The following is a 27284-nucleotide window of genomic DNA, read 5'->3' on the forward strand; positions in this document are numbered from 1 at the left end:
ATCCATTAGCCATGTAAATGTGGGTTACGCTACAGGAGGAAAATTCTCCTTGATTAGCTTGTTAATGGAACCCACAGTAACGACATTCCAGCAGCTAGGCTGGACTGTGTGTGTGCGTGTGCGTGTGTGTGCGTGTGTGTGCGTGTGTATGTGAGAGAGAGTGGACAGAGGAGTGTATTTACAGTGTGATACAATAGGTGGGTATATGCTACAGACAGAGTTGATGTTGTATAAATACGTTTCTTTCTCCCATCTGAAAACACGGATGTGGATCTCATTTGGTAGAATCTTGTATTTGGCCAAATAATCCATTGACCAAACCTTTGATGTTTGTATCAATTTTGAATGAGATTCCAGTCCACTGACTTAATGCCAAACTTCCATTCAAACCCTTTAGTTAAGCATATTCTGTTTGACTACAAATTTACAGGTAATTTTTCAAATTGATTCCCGAATTTTTAATGCATTTCTTACAACTTATTAATAATAAATGATTACCTATATTAAGTTGTAATGTATTATTGGTATTAACTTGAATAATACTTGGATATAAGCACATAAACCTGCAACAACATCTATACAGGTTAAACCGTCCTTTCAATGGACACTGTTAATTCATTGAGGGGCTCAAGCCGTCTCTGCCAAATTGATTCGGGATGTGCAAGAAAACATTTGCATACAACAAATTAACTAATAGGAATTAATCATCAAGTTTACAAGAAACAAAAGTAAATAATTGAAGCTGTCTGACCCAAGATTTCCATCCACAAAAAGACAAATCATATATAACAGTACCAAGAGATAGAGATCTGCAGATTTAGGTCAGAGGTGCACACAAGGCCCAACTAGAAATTGGATAAAGACCATTGCAACATATTTAGACAAAGTATACAACCAAAACAAAAGCTGAAAGAGTTGTTCAGGTTTTACTAAAGGAAAATAAGAAAAAGTGTTGGAATAAACCATCTTTTTGTCCATTCAGGGGAATGTGCCTGAATTATTTCCCTGAATATGATTTTGTCTGGATTAAAGTATCACAAGGGAAGATGCAAGACTTTGTTTTTCCGTGCTATGTTTGGCAATGTAGGGAAAGTGTTTGCATGATTAGGAAGAAAAGATCCAACTGAGAAGAAGGAGGTATCTTGCCAGAGGGTGGGTTGCCATCTAGATTAGAAAATGGCTGAAGTTTTGAACAGATGGAGGTTGATGCAGCAAAGCACTCATCACATTTGTTGTTGCCTGCGACGCCGGTGCTTTTCACAAACACACACCTGTCGAATTAGCTGAGCCGGACAGAGAAAAATTGAAAGAAACAGGCAACATATGGACACCGCGAATACATAGGGAAGAGAGATGATGCTTTCAAAGTCAAACAGGCACGAGGGATTTCACTGTACCTGTGAGCAGCAGCTGGCTTGCTTTTCTTCTGCACCACCTTTTTGGTCTTCTTCTTCTTTTTTTGTGCTGATTCAGATTCACTGGAGCTCTTCTCAGATCCGCTTGAACTCTTTCCAGAATCAGTGGAGGTCTTTTCTGACTCACTGCTTTCCTCCTCACTGTCACTGCCAGACTCTGCACAGACAAACAATATTAAACACATTAACATTAACTCGTATTTTCATGAAATTAAATCCTGTTTTAATACCATCAATAGCCTGCATTTTCCTTACATCTCATGCTTCGCGTTCACGTATCAGAATTGTATTAAGCTACTGCTTATTCAAACCAGACAATTCCTGCTGCTTCATGTGAAGAAGTCAAATACATTGATTGCACCTCTTTTGTATTCTAATAAAACATGTGCTCAGCAAGTGTTTGGAGTTGGAATAAGGCTCATTTATGGTTAACGTTAGCTCCATATACAGAAACAGACTGAGCACTTTGTCTGTATTGTGTCTGTCATTAGGTCTGTATTTGTGCACTTCCTCTATACTGACCAAACAGAGCAGTACCACCGGAAAGCATGGGGAGAAGTAGCCAATAGTTCAAGCTAGAAGACTAGGAAGACATTTCTTTTTTAGGGGAGACTTGCGAGTTTGTAAAGCTACAGGCATCTAAATGAAGTTACTTCACACATGCACAGGGACAGTTACTGTAAAACAGCAGGGAGGAGAATGGACAGGAATTAAATTTGTACAAAAACTCTCAACTTACCTTCTAGTGGATGTATGGCTTAACAACCATGCTAACGTACAGGATGCATGGAGGTATGTGGACATTGTTTGAAATAGATATATTTTTTCTTGAACATAAATGCAGAAAAGTAGTCTTTCAACTGCACTTGCTGTTACCAGCAGTAAGCAGCAAGTTGCAAAATCTAGACAAGAACTGAAATCTTAATGGTTATAGTTTTAACAGACACGAAACATAAGGAAATAAGTGTTACTGTTTCGTTACTCTCTAAAAAGGATCAAAACTACCAGACAAAAACATCCACCATTACACACACACACACAGACTGGCAGACACACACCTCCACTGCTACTGCTGCTGCTGCTGCTGCTGCTGCTGCTCTCTTCATTGCCACTGCTATCAGATCCTTTCTCTTCTTTCTCCTCTTCATCGTCTGAGTAGAACTTATCAGCAGATTTGGATTTCTTGGCCTTACCAACTAATGGGGCCCACTCTTTCACCTACACAGATATTGCGGAGGGAAGAGAGGGGTTGTTCATTACAGCCAATCGAGATGAATAATTTAGGGATAAGGAAACTTCCAGATTACATTCATTTTTTAAAAATAAACTTTACTCAGAGGAATGATCATATCATATTTCTAGAAGCTCAATGTGAAGTTAGCAGTGTTTTAAGAGCTGGACAAACTGGATATTCACCCTGTATGATTGATTCTACTTCAGTTTAATGCTCTGGAATTAGTCAATTAACTAAAACCGTGATTTAACCATCATTAGTTGCCACACAAAGTAGCAGCGATAAAGCTTTTAAAGTTAAAGCTGGTTCTGAGAAAAAATAGGATCAATATTAATCTTTCACTGAAAAACAAAGCAACTTAATTTTTCTCATTGTTTTAATTTATGGTAAAGGAGTGATCAAGTAAGTCCTCGTCTTTGAGCGTGATGTGAATAGGTGTGCATGTTAATTTTTCCAACACAAACTGATCTGAGAAGTGAGTGAGGAAGGTGGATCCCTTACTGGCTCAATGACCTCTACGTTCCTCACAGACTGGTCCGGAGCAACAGCCGGCCAGTCGGAAAGCTCCTGGTATCCCGTCGCTTTAATATTGAGACTGTGGGAGAGCGTTCCCAGTTGGTAACGGTCTCGATCTGGAAGTAACGAAAAGAGTAAAGAAATTAGTCCAAAAAAAACTGGAAAGATGAGATTGGGGGAAAGACGAGGACGCCCGTAATGTATTTGATGAATGTTGAGAAAATGGTGAAGGAGGCTAAATGACATGATGACTTTAATATTAGATTAAGGCTTCCTCTCCTCCATTACAAATGACCAGGATACACACATTTCCTTTTCTCTCACCCTAATGGTCAACACACAAGGATAATGTCTGTGCCCTGGGAGGTACATGCTCTAAAAACTCTGCTTTGCTAACCAAAAACGGAGAGAGAAAGAGAGAGAGAGAGAGAGAAAAAACTTTACACGTGAATATTAAGAATGACAGGAGTGGTTAATGCTTTCCATAAACATCCAGTAGGTGCAAACCGCCTCTGAATGTTAATGCTACACGAGGCCGTTTCTGTCGCTTTTGTCAACGAGGGAGAGAGAGAAGAGGAGACAGCTAAATGAGAGAGATTATTTTCCCTCTCAGTGTCTGAAAAAGGTTAACATTAGCTCAATAATTTACCCATCTCATTAGTCCAAGGCAAAGGGGTCTGACCTAACTGCCCTTCAGAGAGACAGACACAGCGGAATATTAATTTCGCTGCCTGAATCAACTTTGCATACTACTGGAAATGGAGCCACTCGGTGAGAGATAAAAAGGTCCAGTTAATATGTGTTTGGTGAGATGAAATACTAAACAGACACAGGAGAAGAAGAATGACAGCTAATGTGAAATTTTCAAGCTATTTAGAGGATTTCATGCTTCAAAATAAGGGTAAGTGGTTGATATTAGAAATGTATGAACTACCTTTGAAAGCAGACTGAAGCACAGGAGCTGGTTTGGGGGCCAGCAGGATGCGACGAGCATACTTGTTGAGGGCCCCGCCCTTCTCGCTGGGGACTATGAGTTGTCTTATGAAGCGCGTTCGGTCTCTGATGTCATAATTCTGGTCGTATTTGCCGAGATTCAGGATGTACTGGGTCAGCAGCTTGGTCTGAGGGAGGGAAAAGTAGGGTGACATGTTAAGACAGCAGGCAAAGACAGCAGGATAACATAGGAGAGGCAGGATAAGTAGTGTGCATGTGGATGATAGAGAGTATCTCGTGAGCAATACCCAACTACGCCCGAAAGAAAACTAAGCGAGCCTGACAAGGTATCAAGGTAAGGTGAGGTGTCCACACGTTAGAGCATAAATGGAATGGTTTGACATTTTGGGCAATGCAACTCACTTACACCAACTTCCTGTAAACCCAAAAGTTGTCATCTTTACATTTTAGTTTTTCTTCATATTAAATACAATATGATATAGTAAGTAAATTGGTGGCTTCAGACGTTTCTTTGAACTTTGATAGAGCCCCATACAAGTACTTCCAAATGCGTAAAATTGTGTATTTCCCAAAATGTACACTATTCACTACTAAAATCTAAACCAAAATATGTCTGAAACTCAAGGTTTACCATTCATCTGAGCATTTCCAGATTTCCTCTCTCTGTAATAACCTTGGTTCATAAATCAGCCGGGAAAAATGTAAATCCTTTGCAAAGAGCACTTGCATAGTATTTAGGCCGGCACAAAAACACAACTTACTGCTGCAGTGAAGCCAGAATAATAACCCAAATCCTTTACAGCATTGACTTTGTGTCTCCCTCGCCCCTCAGCGGCACATTACAAAGAGCAAGAGATTTAATGATGTGCTCATTTGGGAAGGTGGCGTCTGGGCTCATAAACCCGGCTCAGAGGCCAAAATCACCCCATCTAACCGAATGGGCCTGTGGACACCAAGCTGCGCTACGAGATGCACCATTACGTTAAAGCTGTCTCCTTCACAGCTCTATATTTAAACCAGTCATTTAACTCAGAGTTGAAAATGTAATAAGTTAGATAGAGCTACATAAAGCTTTTAGATAACACAAAGCTGTTTGGAGCTGAATCCTCATGTGCATATTTATTTCAGAAATCTGCAGACGTAACCCAGCACCACATTTGTTTTATTTTGTGGAATCAACTCAATGAAAGTGTCTTGGTGCTGGTATGATTAGCTGTTACCTGTTTAGAGTTGGTCAGGTAGAGTTTGGCTGCTAGATTGACTATCTGCAGCTTGACTATGTCCTCCTCCACTGTGAACGTCTTTGCCATCTTACGCAGAACATCGGGTGCAATCTTCGGCACCCTCTCGCAGTATTCTCCCATCAGCCACAGGATGCTGGCTCGGGCCATGGGGACCTGACAAAAGGAAAAGATTACTTTTCAGAGCGTAAAAAGGCAAAATGGGTCAAAAGTACAAATAATGCGATGAGGAATCGTACAGAGATGTTGTCAAAGAGCTTGGCCATGTGCTTGATGATCTCGCAGTGCTGGGTGGGCTGAGTCTGAAGCAACTTCTTGATGACCACAACGCTCTCGGCCACCACAGTCTCTGCACGGACAAAACAAGTTCTCACGACACAAATACAACAAAACTGGACAGGTACAGTGTCTCATTACACTGTGGGAGTTGTACTGCAGGTGTATAAAGTAGACATTTTACCATCTCTGTTGGAAAGGAGCAGGACCAGACCGTTGAGACAGGTGTCTGTCACCTCAGAGATGTTGGTGGCACACCTGCCAATGGCCTGAATTGTGGCTGCAGCAAACGCCTTGTCCTGACTCTTCACATAGGTCTGAAAAAACAAACAGGTCAAGAATAGGTCAAGTTTAGCAGCACCAAATCTCAAAATTAGAAAATCTAACCTTTGACTGTTGATGTCAATTAAAAGTACAAACTCAAACCTGAAACTCTCTTAGAATAGTGGAGATGTTGGCTTCGTTGGCGAGGTTGGTCAGGATCTCCAACTGCAAAAAATATAAGGAGAGATTTATTTAAAAGTTGAACAAGCATGAGAGATTAAAGGATAGGTCAATAACATTTTGAGCTTGTCAAATTATGTTTAGAACTTATTTTAAAGCCTGTAATTGCACATGAACTTTTGTAAATCAGTGACCAACTGCAGGAGAAATTTCACTTTTTAAATGTGTAAAACATTATGGTAGTTGTAGTTTTTTTTTTTTAAATGTGTAAAAACCAAGGTTTTATATGAGTACCCTATGACAGAGTATAAGCGTCCATTTAATGGTAAAATCTGTGATTTTTAAGATAAAGTCATAATATTATGGGAATAAAGTCATGTTAGAAAAGGAATCTCAGAAGATCAGCCTGTCCCCTGCTATAAATGAGAAAAATTGATTATCTTGTTAAGTTAAACTTAGGTGTAGTTTTCACATATAACCGTATTTCTCCTAATATTATGAGTCAATTATTGTAATACTACAACGTCCTTCTAAATTATGACTTTATCCCCGTAATAATACATCTTATTATTGTAACATTGTGACTATCAGGAGCAATATTCCTACTTCCAACCTCAATGTTAAACTGCAGTGAGTGTCACACTCTGTTAAAACTGACTTTCACACAATTTTCTGCATTGAACCTGAAATCAGGTGTTTACGAAAGCTGTTCTTTGGCATAACAACACCATTGATATCCAGTGATGTCTGAACACATTTTACTCTACAGCTACTGATGCTTTTTGCAAGTTTACAAAGGATGATGAAATGATTTATAACATCACTGCACAAGCTATAAATCGTACTGACCCCCATTTGAGTCCATAGTGTGGGAGACCATATACAATACTGTATACAAAAGTAAAATGGCAGGTACCTTTAGTGTTTTGATATGTGTGGCATCTGTAGACCGGACATAGAAGCTCTTCATGTAAGGTTCAAACATCCCCTGTTTGAAGATAGGATCAATAGATGAATACACATCCTGCATCACTGGATGCATCACGTCCAAAAGCAGACTTACCTTTCTCTGAATAGACATAGTGGCGATGTTCTGAAGCACGATGTACTGCACCTCTCTGCAATACAGAAACAAATCACATAATCGGACGTTGATTACATGGACACAGTGTTACAGTGAACTTGGGGAGGAGGCAAACAAATGAGCAGTGTGTTCTACCTGTGGCTTCTCAGTAGTCGCACCAGTGACTTGGTGACAATGGTAACTTCGTGTTTAGGGGCCAGATGCCAGTAGAGCTGAGCCACAGACATCACCACCTGGAAACACACAACACAGTCAGAAATTAAAAGGATTCAACTTCTTCACTGGATCCTCCAAGAAAAAACCTTTAGAAGTTGCTTTTAGCTAATGTCTTAGATTTTTTTTTTCTTTCCTTTTTTGATATTTGTTTCAATTTTCAGCCACTTTCTAGAAGGGGCAGCCCTCTAACTCTATACGTTACTCTCACTTGATTTTATGCTTTTAACACTTTGAAAAGCACTTTCAAACTTTTAAGTGCTTTCTTATTATTACACCACCCACAGTGCAATGCCATCTGTCAACCAGAGCTAGAATCAAATACATTCATTCGCATGCATGTCATAGGGCTCCGCAATGGCACTCATGACATGACTCTATAAAGGTAATTTTTCAGCGAAGCTTTAAATAGCCAGAGGACGTGTGTCCATCATTGCAGGCAGGATGAAAGGGTTCAGGCGTCTAAGAAGATGGAGGATGTCACTGTGTTGTCGTGACTGAAGACACAGCATGTCACATTTTAATCAACACTTTCATTTGGGGGCATTTTTTCTCCTGCTGCTGCTGCACAGCGACAGAGACCTTGAGACTCCTGGGTGATGGAGATCTGCACTCACTGCAACACTACAATATATGTATATACTGTAGACACACACACACACACACAGAGACACAAATCTTGGGTACTGCACTATAGAAGGTATGTGCATGTACGCCTTCAAAGTTATTGTATAATAATGAAATGATAATGAAAAGGATTGCATAATTATAATTGTACATGTGAGATAATTGACACAGATAAGGGACATTCATAGGAAAGGATGAATGTCTCGTTGTGATGTCGTTTTTTAAACCCCGGAGAATGTTTGCAGAAATGGGTCCAGATCTTCACCTTAATGGCTCAAAGACAACTAGCATAAATCTGTGTTACTGTGAAGCTGACTCACAGCCGTGTTCCTGCTCTGCAGTAGAGGTTTGGTGTTCCTCAGCAGCAGTCTATGATCCGGATCCATGATGTAAGTTTTGGTCTCCGTCTCGTCTTCTTTCTCCACAGAGTCAGAGTCATAGAACGCCTTTTCATTGTTCTCATCAAACTCAGAACCCTGAAACACAAACAACACGTAAACACCTTATACTATCACAGTGAACTATCAATTATCCACCGGACTATAGGAGATATACCACTTTATTTCAACTGATTCACTGTGAGCTACAATTGAACAAAATTTATTTTCTGGGCTATGGTTCTGGGTACAGGAAAAATGGAGAGTAAGAACTTCGGGTGATGATAACTTAATAATTCTAAGGTTAAAAAACGCGAGAAAAAACAATTTCGTAAATTCCAAATGAAGAAGACAAAACTTCATCACTTAATTTCTAATTTTTTGATTATACTTTAAACAATAATACTTCTGTTATTCTATGTTTTTCTTATTGTTAACAAATCCCATGAAGAAACCAAGACCGAAACTATTATTTAGTCCATCTCTACACAAACTAACTCTAAACTTTCTGACTTCTCCTGCCCGTTTGTCATTTTCAAACCAAAGCCAAATGGTTCCTGCTGCTGCCATAAACTGAGAAATGGTTCATGATGAATATCCACTGATCAGCCACAACATTATAACAGACAACTGATTGTGGCTAAACAGTTAAAAAAAGACTTTCCTAAAATAGCTTGGGGTCATAAATGTATAGAGAATATTACTCCAATTGGAGTAAATAGTGTATTTATGGAGGATCATTTTCAGCAGCAGGACGGACATTTTATGTAAAATTGAGTCAAAATAACCGTGCCTGAGTGTGTTGAAGGAATACAACATGAGTAGTGTGGCTCAGTGATGTCTTTTCAGACAAAGACTTATCAGCCTTTGGATACACAAACAATCGTTTTAAGTAGGATCTGTTCATTGTTGGCTTTGTTTATAAAGTGGGATTTGTTAACAAAGAGAAAAAGATGAAGCGTTACCAAACTTAAGATGAGACAGATGTACACATTAAACAAAATTCATACTGAGAAAGCACATTCATGATTCAGACCAAGCGGTAAGTGTCTTATTGTTCAGAGTTCTGCCTGATTTATCTTTTCCAGTGGTGCACATGGGCACACGACATGATACAGTTATAATAACTACATGGGTAGTTTGCATGACCAGAAGTTGTTAGTCTCTGCTTTTGAGGTTCAAATACATACATTAGGTGAATTGTCCCTTTATGGAATTTGTTCCACAATTATTTTTTGGTCCTTGAGGTCCTCAGTGTCTCACCTCCTTCCAGGGACTGACAAACTGAGTCCTGGCGTAGCGGGTCAGCATGGAGATGATGACCACCTGGCCCCACTCTTCCACATCCACCAGCAGGTTACACAGTTTTCTGTAGTTCTTATGGATCAGGTCAATGCGATCTGGACACACCTCCTCGAAGGACATCACCACGCTGCCGGCCACCAGCTAAAGAAGAGGGAAGTGATGAATAGATGAATACATTTTTTCCTATCACTACATCTTTTATCTATAGCGCTTATCGTTTTACACGACACGGGAGAACATGCAAACTCCACACATAAAAACCCTGGACCAAACCACTATTCAAACCATGGTGCTAACAATAGCACCATGGGGAAAAAAAGGAATTATATACATTTATTTCACTCCAGTATTAAAATTAAAGTTAAATGAAGTTGTGTAGCAAGCATGTGTAAGTGTTTACAAATTAATCAATAATTTTAACTCTTTAACAAGCTGTAATATAATAAACGCTAGTTAACAGATATGACCCTGGTCAAAACAGGTACTATAATTGCACTAGGAGGAAAAAAATAAACAGAATACCAATTTACGACTCTTCTGTTTTTAAGTAGATAGTAGATAATTAACAGGAAAAATGTTTGCCTTAAAGTTTTAAGTGTCTTATTCTACACTAATCTGCGAAACAAATCCATCAATAAGTGTTTCTCACATCTTCCTCATAGACTAGATTTAGTTTTTCCTCAGGTACAAACCTCATTTTATGTTCAATTCACTGGGAGGACATGGAGGAAGCCGCAGCTGAGAAAGCCAATAATCAACTATATTTCATTGGTAGGAGGGAAAAACCCATTTGGCCGTTGCATGCCCCCCTACCACCCAACGGCCTGCTGGCTCGCAGACTGGCTGTGAGGCTGAGTGAGTGACATGGCTGTGTATTAATATGCAAACAACATTATCACGGGCAGGCAAGGGTGAAGAAGAAGAGAAAGGGAGCAGAATCTGGTCTTCCCAATTAAAGCCTTCTGGCCCCCGGTGGCCCTGTGGGAACCCGGTGCGTTTCCCCATCAGCGTTGTCATGAGCCTGCATTGATTGTGTGTGCATCACCGTGTGTGTATGAAATAAGTGTGTGCACGGTGCCCGTCTGCAGATGCTCTAGGAAACCTGGATCTTAAATCAGAATGATTATTAGCCTTTCTGACATTCACAGTACTAATACTGATGAAAGAATCACTGGAGGATCTACAACTACATTTTATGGCATCACGTCGAGGTAGGAAAGGATATTTATTGAGTGACCCGCACAGAAATCCTACGTACATTCAATGAGGCTAGCTTAATGCAACAGTGTGCAGGTAACTAGATGAACAATACACACAATTGCAGTTTGAGGTTCATCAAGCTAAAACTAGTGTAGTCAAATACAGCTTTGCATTACATCCTCCCTTCATGAGGTTAAAGTTATAGTACTTCATGTTGTTGAAGTGTTGGTTAAACATGACATTCATTTTGGAGGACGCAGTTTGCATTGTAGAGAGAGGTTTGTTATTCAGCCCTGGCCTCATTGGGATAACAGCAAAAACAAAGCATTATAAACTGCATGAAGCTAGGTTTGAATAATGGACTTAAAGATATTAAACTGCATTAGTTTTAGCTTTAAGTGAACTTAATAAACCAGCTTTTAAAAGTATAACTATTGACAATCAAAATGCCTTTACAGCTAATAGGATTATAAAATAAATGTTATATTTAGTTTTCACAATCTACACTGCCGTCTGCACTTCACTCTAAGCGTATCGCACATTTCTGTGATGATATTAATGATCTGTCAGAGCACAATACAAACCCTAAGCCTCTTCTCAAGCAGTTGAAGCTGTAGCTATAAGGGCTCTTCAATGACTTTATTTGATTCAGCACCGGCAGGACCAGTCAGGCTACAGGGAGTGAACTTTATGATCCATCTTTGGAAAATAAACTGCGTTCAGTTTCTGTAAATATTTGGATTCAGCTGTTGAACACCGAGAAACCAACTCAAGCACGATACTTGATTTTAGCAATATGTGCTCAAAGAGATTTGACTGGTAATTTAAAGCATAATGTGGACTTTCCTCAACCCACCTGTAGGAAGTGATATATTTCCATGGTATACCTACTGATCATAGTTAGTTTGAATGCTAAAAGAAAAACACTCGCAGCTCTATAGACCTTATTTGTCAGCAGAATAGATGCAGTTGTAATTAAAGCCCTGTTAAATAAAATGCATTCCACTTAGATGTGACAGTTTTAGGGGCCTCGGTGTTGTGTATACTAGCATACTGAATCCAAGTGGAACAGAGCCATCAGGAATTATATAGAATTTTTGAACCTGTGCTTTTCCTGCCGTGACGCATCAAAATGCTGTGAAGAGGCCTATTGGTACTTTGCTATTCAAACCGTTTTGGTTTCATTTACCCAGTTTCTGAGATTTATATGCCACCACCCAAATACAAAGGAGGTGAATGTGATTTGATCTGAAGTGCTTAAAGCATTGAGAAATCACATTAAAAAAATGTCAAGAGCAGCATCTGTTTTCAACAGTTTCCCTGTTACTAGATAATCCACTAAACACGGAGTAAACTACTTTTATAGGGAACATTAGAGAGTAGAGTCGCTAAAAACGATTCACAGCAAACAAACATCGCCAAACATTGAGGAGAAGCAATTCTCTGATGCACAGTATAAACACATTCATGAAAACTGAGTAATACAGTCTTGTATCTGTCTTAGAGTAGCTTCACCACGAAGCATTTCAGTTACTCAAAGTAGTCAATTAGATTATATACGTTCAGCAGGAATTGGTGCATTTTTGCATGAGGGAGCGTCATCCTCGCCTGGCGCTCTCCCCAGACCTCTCCTGTCTCTGAGGCTATTATAGGCAGCCCCATTTCTGAGCATGTGGATCCCGCTGCAAGCCTTTGTGCATTCTCTACCAACTTCCCCCATTAGACACAGCTCCAAGGTAAACTACATGCACCATCAACAAAACTGACACCCCAATCTATGGAGTTCATACACCTCCTCCCCCTCCTCCTCCACCCTCGACCATATTATCTACGCTGCGTGACAAGCCGGTAATGGAAAAATCACACTAAGCAAATGGTTCTTCTAATAACAATAAATTTCCTATAAAATTATGAGGGGCCCAAACCGTTTCCTTGCATCTATTTTGCTATGAATTCTAATTAGGGTGCCAGAGAAGCAGAGAGTGCTGGGTCATCACGCCAGAGACAACGCGCGCCTTTTTGATTGATGGCCCGGTGTGGGGTCGGCCTATCCTCCCCGTGCTCGCTCCTCTCCTGCACTCTTCCCTCTCCCTCCTTTTACGCTTAAATTAATGGGCGTCTCACCTAGCCCCTAATCATAGTACCCCTCCACCCCGCCGCCCCCTCCTTTCTGTTCTCATTTCAATTTTGCAGAGGGTACAAGGGGGAAGAGCATGGGAGGGATCGATCATTTATCTTGTAATGGCTGGATAATAGATCCATCACGGTAAAACAGCTGCACAAACTCCTATGTTGTCTCTGTCATCAGGCCTTCCCATTTTCTCTTTAAACCATCCTGCCTATAAGGAGGCTCCCGTGTGTCACAGCCATTTAACCAAACAGGCACATCTGTAAAGGTAAATGTCAGGAGGCCTGGACAACGCCACGGCCAGGAACAATAACCAAATGTTTCCTTCTTTAACAGGCACCAAAGTGACATCAGCTAAATAGCTTTAACACAAATGATTTGAATGATTTTTGGTTAAATTTATAGATTAACATCAACTACAGCAGAATTGCACTAGACACAAAAAGCATATTTGAAAAGCTGGCTGTTTTAATAAAAAGAATGCAAGGCTTTATGTGGATATGTTATAGCAGGACAAGCAAAGGGGCAATTAATATTATTAGTAACCACTGTTTTTCAGGGCAGACAAGTTCCAGGGTCATGGTATTGTGCACACTAATATGACCTACTAGGATTTTAAATGGAGCAAAACCACCATTAACAAACAGGTTTTACCTAAAGGTCTGCCATAAAAAGATATCTAACCAGCTAACCCATTACAGAAGCCTTGTTAAGTCTTTTTGAACACAAGCCATTTGAATTATCTCAGTAAATAATGAGGATTTTATTCCATTTAAGTATTCCAGTAATCAAACACGTACAACACACGGACCATGAAAGTGACACGAACGCAGGCATTGTTATTGTTAGAAAAGTTAAGAATAGAATTAAATGTTGCTTAACTCGCAAATAAATATCATTATCTGCTCAACATATCAATTCATGCAAGTATAGTTAATAACTGGAAAATAATTTCACTAGTGCATGAATGTTTCAAACATGTCAATCTCTCAATGATTAATAATTTACTGGGTGGCACCAGAAAGTATCATCAGACAACAGAATTATTAGAGGCAATGCAGCAAGCGATGGAGTAAACAAAGAAAGTCAAAGAGATATCCTACTTTCCTTTACTATTACAGGTCCAGAGTCAAAAACCAAGCATCCTATGTTTCCCATGATGCAATCTATAGCATCCTTTTGTCCTTGCATTGTTAATGCTCTTGACGAACTTCACACACACACACAGCCTTCCATAACACATGAATTTCCTCTAAGCCTAAATTGAAGTAAACCCAATGATATCATGGGTCACTTTTGAAAAAAGGTTTCTGCAAAAAGCATAATTAACTATTTTAACAGTAATCCTCCTATTGAATAGTAAACTGACCTTTATGTGAGAATTCTGTGTGGTGCCACATTACATTAAGCTACATTTTCCCCTTTGGCTGCACAATAAGAAGACCAGGAGAACCTCACCGCACTGATTCAACTTCCGAGACCACCCTCCCATAGTACTGCAGCAAGCTGACAGGAAGACTGTCCAGTGTTGAGGAACATGGTCAGATCCTAATATCACAAAATAATGCATTGCTTCTTAGCGATTAATGAATCCACTGTGTTTGGGTTTTTTCGCCATGCATCACCAGCGGATAGTGCTTGTGCTTGTGTGTGATGATAGTGCCCTCTCTCTGCGTCCCCACACTCACAATGCGGGCTCCAAACGGGGAGAAGTCATCTGTCTTCGTTAGCGACCGGGGCTAAATATGCTATGCATCTGGTGGTGGGCTTTCCATCCCCCCTTGGCCTGGGCTGCTTTGTTTTGTTTGTATAATGATAGGTATACGCTATGAATACATAACCACAACCAAACTGTGACTTGCACAAACAAGCGCGACACACTCTGCATTCCACATGTTTGAAATTGCCATTTAAACACCCTTCGTTTTTGCTGTGACCTCCGAAAATTAACGCCCTGCCTGCTGACTTCTGATGGGCTGCCTACATCGTGTCTGCGACTGGACTTAACAGAGAGTTTGAGAATCCGACTCTTTTACGGACCCATTTTGGTGGGAAAAAAAGGGAAAAAGATAGCCTTTGAGAGAATTAAGCTGACACTAGCATCAGTGCAAAAATTCCCTCCAAATGGACACTTAACAAGGAGCATCTGAAGATGTGTGGGTTTAAGTGGGTGTTAACAAACCGTGGCATTGCCGAATGAGCTGTGGGATGGAGAGAGGAGAGGAGAAATCGCTTGACTGGGGCGCCCTCCAGTGGTATGCAGTCACCAACATGAGACGTGTACTATGTTGCACTTACTGCTCAGCGTCTACTTACCGTGCTTTTATCTTTCAATAGTTTCTCTATCACTTCAATCAAGTGCTCCTTCTGTTCTGGATCCAGGCTGAAGACAAGAGAGAGAGAGAGAGAAAGGGAGAGAGCTTTGAAATAAATATATGCCGACTGAGGAATGGCAATTATTCACATAATATGAAAACTTGATGGACTTACAAATTAAATCATGTCCCCTCTGTGTGCTCAGAATACAGATACATCCGGGTGCTTTCAACAGATCCAATCACTTATCTATCAGCATGTTTTGTCCTCACCCTCATTTTATTCTAGCGGTTGTATACGGAATCGCTCCAGGATGCCTTGTTTACAACCTCCCATAACAGACACTAAACGGTTAACCTATAGTGATCACTAACAAACCAATTTAGTCCTTTTTCAACAACAATACAAATATTTTCAGCTTGAAGCTTCTCAAGTATGTTGATTTACTGATTTTCTGTGTTATATTTGACTGCAAAGGGAGCGTCTTGATGTTTTTAGATTGTTTGTTGAATGAATAAAACAATTTGAATAGAAAATCTTGGGTTTGGGTAATTCTATGATAACTATTATACCAACACAAAACTAAATATATACAACTATTACATAAAATAAGGAATTGGTTAATAAATAAAATAAAATAATTGTTAGTATTAGCCCCAGCATACCATTATCCTTATTCTTTGTGGGAATTCTAAGTGCACAATATAGAGCATGAACTTGCCACTCGAGATTTAAACAGTCAAATAAAATGGTGCACAGTAATACAGTGGCAGGTTATCGTAAGCAGAAAACGATTTCAGGCACAGCCCCGGTCTTCTCCTGACATCAGTCAGTGATTCAAATATGCAGACTCAGCAGATAAAAGAAAGATAACAGTAGGGCAAAACCCTTTAAATCAACATTACTCAACATTTACTGCAAAACTCTTACTTCACTGCTTCAGGAATGAAGTGGTACAGACAGAGAGCCAGAAAAGCTAAAGGGTGCAGTCACTGGTATTGGCTTTGCCCAGTGTTTTCTGCTGCTTGTGCTGCAGGCCTTAGAATCTGTACCTGTAGAGCTTCTGGATAGCATGGGCAGAAGTCTTCCTGACATACGGGGACAGGTCGGCTGCAGACTCCTTAATGGCCAGCATCATGATGGGGACTATTATGGGGACACGGATACTGGACAAAACCCTCAGTGCACTGGCCCGGATGAACTGGTTTGGGTCCTGGCACAGAGAGATGGAACCGCTGAGTGTCAGTGTGTGAAACAGTGTTAGCTTTTCATAATGATTAATGCGGCCGAAGCATTTAACGGAACATGGAGGTTACACACAAATGTTCTAGTGGCGATTATGTTTGACAACATTAATGCCAGTTAAGAAAAAAAGAACATGGTTAATATTTCATCTATTATGTACATTTAAAGATGCTCAAACACACACACAGATACATAGATCAACCATTAAAACATGTTGTAATATTGTGGCTGATCGGTGTGTAAACCACATTTTCTAAATATTGTCAAACCTTAAGGGTTGGGTGAGATGCCAAAGAAATGTCATCGGTAACTTTGAGCCAACGACTGACGATATATTCACGCAGGTGTGCATGTGCAGGTGGCATGCACATGCACAGGGACAAACCAACATGCATGGAAAAGCTTGCAATTTCTTTTCTATTTGGAATCATTTTTGCTTGAATTTGGATGCAACCGTTGAGCTGAATAAATCTGAAGTAATTTGTTGTCTTTATAAACGTAGTGCGGCAAAAACTTAACATGCGGAATTTCCCAAATCTATGTGCAAACAACGCTATTTGTGTTCATGACCAAATGATGTTTTTTTCAGAAGGTCTAAGTTTACAGACGGGATAACGAAGGGAGACAGAGACAGGAAGAGGAAAGAGGGGGAGCACAATGAGGAGGGGCTGAATGAATGAATGAATGTTATGCATAAGTGCTGGTTCCTAGGTTAATTATTCATAGAGTTGAAATATTTCTCAACAAGGCAGATCATTATATTAGCAAAACAAAATGACAATTTTCCCGGAAATTCACGCAGATCATATCATTATCCAATCTCTTAACATATTACAGCTTCTCTACCATGTTAATAAAGATAAAAAGAGAGAAACACCGTTAAGAAGCAGAAAAGTTACCTTCAGGGCCCTCTGGAACGTGCTGATGGAGAGCAGAGCCAGGTCCTGCTGCTCCTCTGCGTACCTCACCAGGTAGACGTATACGAGCTTCTTAAGCTGCAGAGGACAATTAAATCAAACAGCAGTAAATTGAACCAGCTGCAACAGGGAATTACTGCAGCATATGGAGAAAGCAATCTCGAAAACCAGCTGCGTTTTAAAAACTTAAGCAGTTATATTTGAAAGGATGTGCTGCTTTTTTTAAACCCTCAATAATAGATAAAAGTCTCGGGCCATAAAAGGGATAAAACAAACAATAATGTATTAAGCAACAAAAGGGAGTCTTCTTTCGGCTTGGTTAATCTGTGGGATATCTGAATTTGTTATTTCAGGGGGTGGAAAAAGTTGATACAGAAACTTTTCCTGTGTTGATATCACTCGCTGCAGACTCAATCTAGTGTTGTTTCAGGCGGAGAACAAGGTTATGAATTTTTGTTCCTTTCTGAAATTGCCATTGAATTTATTTGACTTCCACAGCTCTTCTTTTCTCGCAGGAAAGCCTGAGATAATATTTGTCCTTCTTTCTGACAAGTTTGAGCAGAGACCAAAGGTTGCTCCATTGCTGATTCACATCAACTATTCAGAAGGAGAGGGGGGGGGGACTGAGCGGGTTTCTGTCTATAAGGATGTGGATTTATAGACCCTGGAACTGGAAGAAAAGTGGTTTAAAAAAAAATTAGGACTTACTTTTTAGAGGGTACGTATAATTTAATTTGAGAACTGATTTAAGGTTGAGGTCGGGGGTAAGGTCACATCTTAGGCGCAATCACCAAGAGCTTTATCCGCTAATCAGCACCCGGCTTTTCTAAAACAGCGAGTATTGACCTGCAGCAGCGCACCACAGTTCTCAATCATCATTTTGGTCATTACTGCTGGGATTAATGGCATTACTCACTATAAGAGCAGACACAACCCATCTGCCCTCCTGGATCTGGGTTCTATGACCACAAACTATTCAACTGATTTAATTTCTCTAACGTTAAGTAGACGATTGAAGGATTTACAAGTTTTAAAACCTGTAAGTTAAATACGTTTTCAAAATATGACTGAGCATGGAAACATTCACTCGTGTACGATATGTGGAGTTAAAACAAAGTGCAGCAATCATTGAGGAAAATAAAGGCCATTGCTATTAAATCATGCGGCATTGTCAATAATCGGCATGCTCTTGTGCTATTTACTATTTAGCGGGGATCGATGGCAGCTCACAGTGGCGAGGACAGAGGGAGGATGTGGTTGGGAACAATGGAAGAGGCCATGTTTAGTGAGATATGCAGTGGTTTAGGAGGGAGCTAGGAAACGAAACAGAGAGAGCGAAAACATAGTCCAAGACCTCATACTACCTTGGCAGCTGGTGTGTGAGAGGTGGGAGAGGAGAGACGTGAGTGTGGGCTCTTTTCTGCCAATTACATCCACCCCACCTGCTCCCCTACCCTGCCATGAGTTGCTTCGGCTGCATGCCTTGCACACAGCGCCCGGCTTCGGGCCCCGCGCTCACATGCTGCCCCTCGCGCTATTTGATTATTCTGCTGTTGCTAATCAATATTCACAGGCTCTGTCCATGGGAACCCCTCTCGAGCTGTTGCTTAGCGTTGTGGTCACTCACTGTGTAGCCTGTGAAGACTGGCTCAGTCTATATGATCGAGTCAGGTAGAATTTGCATTTATTCAGCATTTGTTGCATCACTTTGCTTTACAACATAAAACTATTGTGTTTATTATATATTATTATAAAGGAAATTGTATTCCATCACAGAACTCCAGAGAGGTCAGAGTTATTACAAACTGAGTTGTTGCTCACAGGAAGGAAAGCTGCACAACATGTAAATAATTACCTCTACCAAGGTGGTTAGGTTTTACCCCTGTCGGTTTGTTTGTTAGAAGGGTTATGCAAAAACTACTGGTCAGATTACCACAAAACTAAGTGGAAGGATGAGGTTTTGGTAGAAAGGAGGAAAGAACTCATTCAATTGTGATGCAAATCCCTGAGGTTTTTTGTTTTTGCTTGATTTCTAAAAGAATATTGTTGAAATAAATCAGTAACGAGTGTGTGTAATTTGATGCAGCTTGATCGAATTGAAAGGGACTGTTGGGCCTGGCCGGGGGTATGTAATCTACTCAGTGACATTGAAGTTGATAATCTAATTGCAAATAATAAGTATAATTCTGCTCTCTGTTTTAGGTGAAACAGAAGACGATCATTGATCCGACCAACTTTTTAACATGAAAACACAATTTTGAACTGTACCACAAATATTCGTATACATTTATTCATAGGTTTTGGTAAGTATTTCAGTCGTTTACATTTTTTTTGTAATACATCAGTTATTATTCATTAAATCTGACTAGAGTAAAGCCAATAGGAGTGTGTGATTCCTATACTTAAATAAATAATCTTAACTATTCTTGAGTCACATATGTTATAAATAGGTGTATTGTCTTCCAACCCATTTATAACATTTGGTTTTACTTTAATTATTCATGTGTTTATTTATGATACATTGTAAGGTGTCCTTGGGTTTCACGAAAGGTGCTGTGAAATAAAATGTATTATTATACGATGATAATTAGTACTACAGTAATAATATTTGTTATTAGAATCATAAAGCAAACAAATGCAAAAACAAGATCTCAAATTCATTCAGTCCACATGAGCCTATTGTTCTGAATGAGGAAATTGACATCACAGAACCCACGTGCTGGTTGGCACAAGAACTAAGTGAATCATAACAATCAACTGTGGTAATAGGAATGATGAGGTTGACCCGTGATATGTTGATGTGTCATACCTCTATGTTCTTATTTGCGACGTTCTTCACAACAGCAGGAAACAGCTCCGATGCATTTTTCCCTTTGGCAATCAGCTGAAAATAAATCAAGGAATAAAACACTGTTATCCACTAATCTTATTAGTATTAATAAAACAGCTAGGAGAGGACACACACACACACACACACACACACACACAACAGTGTTTATAGTGTGACATGCTCACCCCGACGACCCTTTTCATGGCCTCAAGTTTGAGCGATTCCTTGTTGCTCTCCAACATCTCTTTGAGGTCTTCATTCCTGAGGACAGAAATACTGTTAGTCTTACTATGGTCAACATTAGAGAAGCTACGGCCTACTGAAGTGACTTGACTAATCTTTTTCAGAATTGAGATCTTGACCAAAGGTGCTGTGAAATCTCCTTGTCTACGACATCTGTGTAAGCTTCGCAGATAGCAGGGCAAACAGGCAAGAGTCACACAGGCCCCATATGACTCTATAGGGGTCACTGAGAAAACAGCAAACCAAACAGGAACAGTGATATCTTTACCAGCAGCACAAATGCTACCAAGCACTCACATGATGAAATTCCATGTTCCTTGGCCGATGCTAATGCAATGTCATTGTAAAGCTACACAGCAGTTTGGTGGTTTCGTACAGAGGCTTCACACTGGGAGATGTAATGTTGAGATGGAAAACAAAATGTGGGACAGAAATTCCAATGCAATCATTGATCATCTATACCTCCTTCTGTTAGGCCACCACTTTGTTTCAGAGAAGTGAAATATCTCAACAAATGGATATATGGATTTCAAGGAGATGTGGTACGGACATTCATGATCACTTCAGGGTAACTTCATTCTTGCACCTCCATCAGGTCAAATTGTTTAATTGAAACTATATTCACCTTGCAGGGAGATATGGTAAAGTTAATAGGCTTATCATGTTAAATATCAAATGTGTTGTATTCTTCCCAGATTTTTTTAATGATAGAATAATCTTAAATGAAGTAAAATAATCTAAATAGCTGAACCAATATTGGAACTCTTTTGTTTAAAAGCGACATATTAGCCAACAGAAACTTTCTTAGCGTTGCACATGATACAAATCTTGATATGAACAACTGCAGTAACTTAAGTACACACTGTTCAGTATATTCTATAGTTGAAAAGTCAAGTTGTTAATGCCTTCTGGTCAAAAAATACTATCTAGGAGGCCAACAAAAAATGCACAGTTAACAATAGTCTTCAGAGTGGATTAGTGGCAGTGTGTGTGTGGTCTTACTACAGTACCCGACTTTGTGTGTCTCCTTAGGGCTCCCGTTGCTGAGTGTAAGAGCCTGTTCTTCCTGACTCAGCTCAGTCTTCAAACTGAGCTGCAAGTTCTCAGCAGACACCATGGCAGTCCGCATAGCTCCCACTGCCTCCGATCGCAGAGAGAAGCTAACAGCCATACCAGCTTTCCTCCACAGCAGCCCAAACACACTTCCAACAACCAGTAACTCCTTAGAGGCTTAAAAAAAAAAAAATCGAGAGTCCACAAACCCAACTCAGTGTAAAACCAGCAACTCCAGAGTGAAAACAGAGCTGTGGTAATTACTTTCCCCTCAGGCTGTACGACCTGTTCTCTTGGCTTTTTTCATTTATTTGTCTTCTTGTCTCGTTGTTGTTCAGAACTGTCAAAGCTGGGAACTTTGGAAAAACAGCAGAGAGAGCACTGGCCTTGTGCCTGTCATTCACTACTCCCTTCCTCTTCTCATGGGCAGAGAGAGTCACAAGATGCCCGGACAGCTCACCAATGGCAAGTCCTCCTCACTCTTGAGGGTAGTGCCTTCTCGCAGGGGTAAGACCTCTGTCCTTAGGTCCATATTACTTCCGAAACTACCCATCAGTCAGCTGCAGTCCCGTCATATGAACCTGTTAATCCTGTCTTCTTATACATGTTCATTCATCCCTGGCCCTCAGATTGTGTATGTGACTGCCTGTGTGTGTGTGTGTGTGTGTGTGTATGATTGTGGTCACTTCCCTCTAGGGGAAAAAAGGAGGGCCTTATCTACACTGGTGGGTAAACATGGAGCAACTTTTCATCACCTCCACTGTGCTGTGATCCACTTTAGCTTAACACCAGTAAGGGCACATACACTCCAAGTTTGGCCAACAGGGCCAACAGGACAGGCTTACATCGAAGATAACAGCAACGGGCTGAATGTCAGGAAATTACGATGAACATGTGAACAATAAAGAAGGAGTTTGGAAGGGAATGTGCCTTTCTTTTCTTTAGGAGGAAATGACTGAGAGCCTGGCCATGAAGAGACTCCAGTCCCATTTACTGATAAATGGGTCAAACAATCAATGTCTTGATGTGTTATTGGAAAAACTATTATTTCCACAATACAGTGAGTAACGCAGAATGGTATTGTTCAAAATTGACTGACTTCCCGAAAACTTTTATCATGAATCTCAAGGCTTTAAGGTATTGTTGGATCCACGCCCTTAATTCAATCCACGCCAAAATTGTATGGATTTTTTTCTTGGCCCATACCCCACCGTTCCACCAAGTTTTAATCCGACCAGTGGAGCAGATTTTGCGTAATCCTACTGACAGACCGATTAACAGCAGTGAAAACATAGCCTTCTTTGCAGAGGTAATTAGCCACATCTAACCGCTAAACATATCCAGCAGCCATTAGCATCACGCCTGGCTAGTCATTCACTTTATAAATCCATTCTACATCGCTGCTGAGACTGATTATATTATTATATACATTTACCTATGGCAGTTTCCTAATTAGTATCTGTCATAAATAGACCACATGTGCATCCATCTTATTAAATGCCATTGTTACATGGTTCACTTAAACACATGGTCATGTTTTCTCATTACGACAGCTCTGTATTTCACTGTAAGACGCCAGATATGTATTACTGCATTTCGGTTTATCGACCACAATCTGTCTATGAACACATACAGGATGTGAATCAGAGTGGTAAGGATGACAGAGACTGCAGAGATTAGTGCCTCCATGTGGCAGTCAGTAAATTAGCCAGCAGCACTAAGGCTTTCAAAAGATCACTAGAGTTTGTAACAGCCAACACAACCAGAGGCAGGAGATGGATTTTTAGAGCTGGATTTTATAAGTGTTAGTAAATGAGACCTGGCTCCAAAACTGTATTATGCTTGACTTTTGTAATTCCCAGATCACTGCCAAGAAACTATAAAAAAGCCAGAGGGAAAAGGGGGTGGTTTAGGTAATGATCATATTCCTGATTGGAAAGAACAATAACCAATTCAAAGGCTACATTCAAATTCTTACATGACAAATTAGAATTTAATTGTTTAAACAGAAGAGATGTTTCCTTCTCTAGCAGAGTGAAAGGACTCCATCAAGGCTGCAGGAAACCAACGAGGACTAAACACTGGACTGTATTTCTCCTTTCACTCAGCATGAAATAAAAATGGCTGCCTGTCCAAAATTACTAGCTCTCTGCAACTGACAAAGCAATCTGAACAATGAGTTTGTGCAGACAACACTGAATTACATTTGTTGAAAAGTATTTTTTCTTAAGAATTAAGGACAACTTGTGCAAAACGCGCGATTGAATGTTCAACGTGTGAAGAGAAAAAATACTCAAATTGGCACTTACAGTGTCTAAAGGTAAGGGTTTATAATAGATCAGATTTCCAAAAAACTGTATATTTGTTTGAATCTGAACAGAATAACTCTCTGTCCATAAAAATAATCTGAGATAACAGTGGAAAAAATAAATGCAGCCTGTCCAGCTCTGGTTTGGTAGAGGATACCGAGACACGCCCATCTAACAGTTGCCTAAGAGAGAGTTTGCACAAAAATAGAGTCTGGAGTAATGTTGAACAGAGTCAGAAAATGGGCTTTTAATGGATTGTGCTACTGCAAAGGGGATTAACAATCTGCAACACAATAAATAGCAAATGAATGTTTCCAAAGTTAAATGCATAATAACCAAAAAGTCATTTTAGTGTAACAGAAAATATTAAGAGTAAGTGGAGAGCTTATATTTGTATTATCTGATAAATACTGGCCATAGCAAAGTAAAGTATTATAGAATCAAATGCACATCATTTTTTTAACTGCTAACCAAGAGCCTGATAAATAACAACATAAGGCAGTGAGGGTATAATATTCTATCAAGTCAATCAAAGTGTTGCCACATCACACACACGCACACACACGCACACACACGCACACACACAAACGCACACACAAATCAAAAGGGCAAACGTTGAAAGAAGCATAATTCTAGTCAAGTAACTCTTCACTCAGGCTTTTGCAGTGCTCCTAGGTTGAAATATAACTGCTTTCTAAATGCCATAACAAACCTCACTCATAATATTGTCTCTGCTAGAAATAAAAGTTAAAGAAACATCCAGTCACAATGAGGGGGCCTTTAAGACGACAGAGCATTACAGGAATGCTGCTGTGACTTAACGTGAAGGAAACATTCAGCCACAACTTGATTTAAACGTAGCAGAACAGTCCATATATTGACTGCTCAAACCAGCCGGGGTAACTTTAATTAACAAGTATGTACCTTATACGTGCTGCTCACTAATGGGAGATACTTGTATTAGGATGCACAAGCGTGGGTATTGTGAATTGTGTCAGACAGACAGAAACAAACAGAGGCATCATTCATGTCCCTGCTATTCTCTTCCTGATCTTCTAGCTTGGCCTTGAGGAAAGTAAACATATGACCCAGCGTTGCCTGAGTGGGTAGCCAGTCATGTGAGACAGCTTAAAGATTCACTCTAGCATGCTAAGCAACATTTAACACTACAGCAAAGGAAAGTCATCGATATAACAAAACTCCATCTTGAATTTCAAGGCCACTAAAAGCTTGCTCAAAACGAAAATGATAAGCTGCAGTGCAACATCTTCTTATGGGGTAATACAGCTGAAGATTTGATGTGGTGTGTAGCTTCTCGCTCTCAAAGACAAGCATGAAACCAATGCAGCAAAGATGCATAACCACTGAATTTACACTGATGATTGGCTGCCCTCTAGTGTCTGGTTTCTGAGATGGACCTCAAACCACGTGCCCAAAACAGGCCGACAGTCCAGTTTGAGACTTGTAATACTGAAATCTTAAACGTTCATGTTATTAAAATGGTTATGAAAGAATATTTCCTTTTTCTCCCTGGCTGTTTCACCTGGAAACACAGAGCTATGTGGACCCCCACGTTACACTCCATCAGAAACCAATATGAGTAATGTTCAAATGTTTTAACAAAAACAAAAGGTATCAACAAATTCTAGTCACTCAAACTCTGACTATACAAATGCAAATAAATGTTTTTCTCTTCTACACTTAAGCATTATTATGTTAAGCCTGATCTGAGTGTATAAAACAGGTGGTTTAGAGCCTAATTCAAAGAGCTTCCATGTTTTGACTTAACTAAATTCAGACCTGCAACAATGAGTTGAGAGACTGAAGTATAATCTAGTAATTTGAAGTTTATTTGAATTAATGACATCTTAGTCATTTTCATGCAAAAATACAAAGGAATTAAGTTTTTAGCCTCTTAAACATGAAGAAAAGCTGCTTTTATTTGATTGTAAAATCAATATTTTGGGGGTTTGGACTGTAAGTCAGACAAAACAGGACATATAAATGAAACTAGATTGATCTTTTTAGATAATTCTGTTTTATGGACTAAAACATGTTTTTTATTTATCAAAAAACATATTAATAATGATAATAATAGTTGGTGTGACGTAATGATTTACTGCCCTTCTTTATGAATCATTAATTTTGTATATTTTTTTTTTACTGGTGATTGGTTGTTACTACTAATCAATTATATCTGAATTACTATAGAGCGTTTTCTCACAGGTTGTCAGAGAGGTCCTGAGGATTCAGAATTAACATGCAAACATAATTTAATGTAGTAACTATAAACCTAGTAAATCTACCATCAAACTCACAAAGCTCACTAGTTAGTAAAAGTGCACAGACTGTACAGAGTTGGGCTGTGCAACATCTGCCCAATGACTTCATTCTCCACCAGCTTGCACACCTTTTGTCTGCTTTCAACACTAAAAAAGTAACGAGAACAGTATGCAGGTTAAAGTGATAGTTCACCAAAAAATGAAAATCCACTCATTATCTATACTCCCCACTAGGCCGATTGAGGGGTGGATGAAGTGTTTGAGTCCACAAAACACTTGAAGTTTCAGGAATAAATAGTGTTGCAGCCAATTCCAATACAATTGAAGTAAATGGTGCCCCCTCTTCAAACGATAAAAAACAGGCCTCCATACTGCTCCTGTGGTGTCATCCAAGTGTCTGTAAACCAGGACATTCAAATTTGACTCAAAAGATCGGAATTTACTCTGTTTTTAGCCTAAATGTCCACTGTTATCCTCAGCCCGGAGTCGTACTCACACTCGAGCACATACAACGCACAAGCTTGAGCCTCTATGAACTAACCCAAGGGTCACGTGCCAGCATCAGCGAAAACTCGCAGCAGTAACTGCAGCTAAGCAGCAGTGCTACCGGAACTAGTGATGCTCACGGAACTAGCGATGCTACCGGTACTCATTGCGAGTTCCTGCTGATCTCGTCTCGCACATCTTTGGGAAATAGTTTTTGTGCAGTGTGTGCACGCAAGCCTGAATATGGGTCCGAGCTGAGGATAACAACAAACTCCAAAAGTGTTTTGTGGACTCAAACCCTTCACCCGCCCCTCTATCAGCATAGTGCCGAGTAGATAATGAGTGAATTTCCATTTTTCTGTGAACTATCCCTTCAAGGATTAAGTTAGACCTTTACTGGGGCCATTTTATATTAACTACTACTGTCCACTACTCCATTTTATGGAAAACGCGGCCACATAAATTACAACTCTGCGCATAAAATTACACATCAACAATACACTTTCCTCACTTCACATAAAATGACACAGCTCACACAATCTGTTCTCATGATAAATGTTGAGTCCACCAGTGACAATGGCCAGAGGGA

At 39.9% G+C, this 27284-nt stretch overlaps 1 protein-coding gene across 1 annotated transcript in view; it reads right to left on the reverse strand.

The window, feature by feature from the left end:
• ap3b1a (adaptor related protein complex 3 subunit beta 1a) overlaps positions 1–27284 on the reverse strand; it is a 54040-nt gene that overhangs the window by 25642 nt on the left and 1114 nt on the right. Inside the window, exons 2-19 of the mRNA XM_061068699.1 lie at positions 20508–20583; positions 20302–20376; positions 17475–17570; positions 16383–16543; positions 15331–15397; positions 9645–9827; positions 8325–8480; positions 7300–7397; positions 7144–7198; positions 6997–7068; positions 6063–6125; positions 5821–5953; positions 5600–5709; positions 5340–5516; positions 4100–4286; positions 3151–3281; positions 2474–2633; positions 1398–1572 (exon numbers count right to left, since the gene is read on the reverse strand). Coding sequence (XP_060924682.1) covers positions 1398–1572; positions 2474–2633; positions 3151–3281; positions 4100–4286; positions 5340–5516; positions 5600–5709; positions 5821–5953; positions 6063–6125; positions 6997–7068; positions 7144–7198; positions 7300–7397; positions 8325–8480; positions 9645–9827; positions 15331–15397; positions 16383–16543; positions 17475–17570; positions 20302–20376; positions 20508–20583 — 2175 coding nt within the window. The remainder of the gene's footprint in view (positions 1–1397; positions 1573–2473; positions 2634–3150; positions 3282–4099; positions 4287–5339; positions 5517–5599; positions 5710–5820; positions 5954–6062; positions 6126–6996; positions 7069–7143; positions 7199–7299; positions 7398–8324; positions 8481–9644; positions 9828–15330; positions 15398–16382; positions 16544–17474; positions 17571–20301; positions 20377–20507; positions 20584–27284) is intronic.

This window comes from Limanda limanda, chromosome 1 (genome assembly GCF_963576545.1).
Source record: "Limanda limanda chromosome 1, fLimLim1.1, whole genome shotgun sequence".
Taxonomy (NCBI): domain Eukaryota; kingdom Metazoa; phylum Chordata; class Actinopteri; order Pleuronectiformes; family Pleuronectidae; genus Limanda; species Limanda limanda.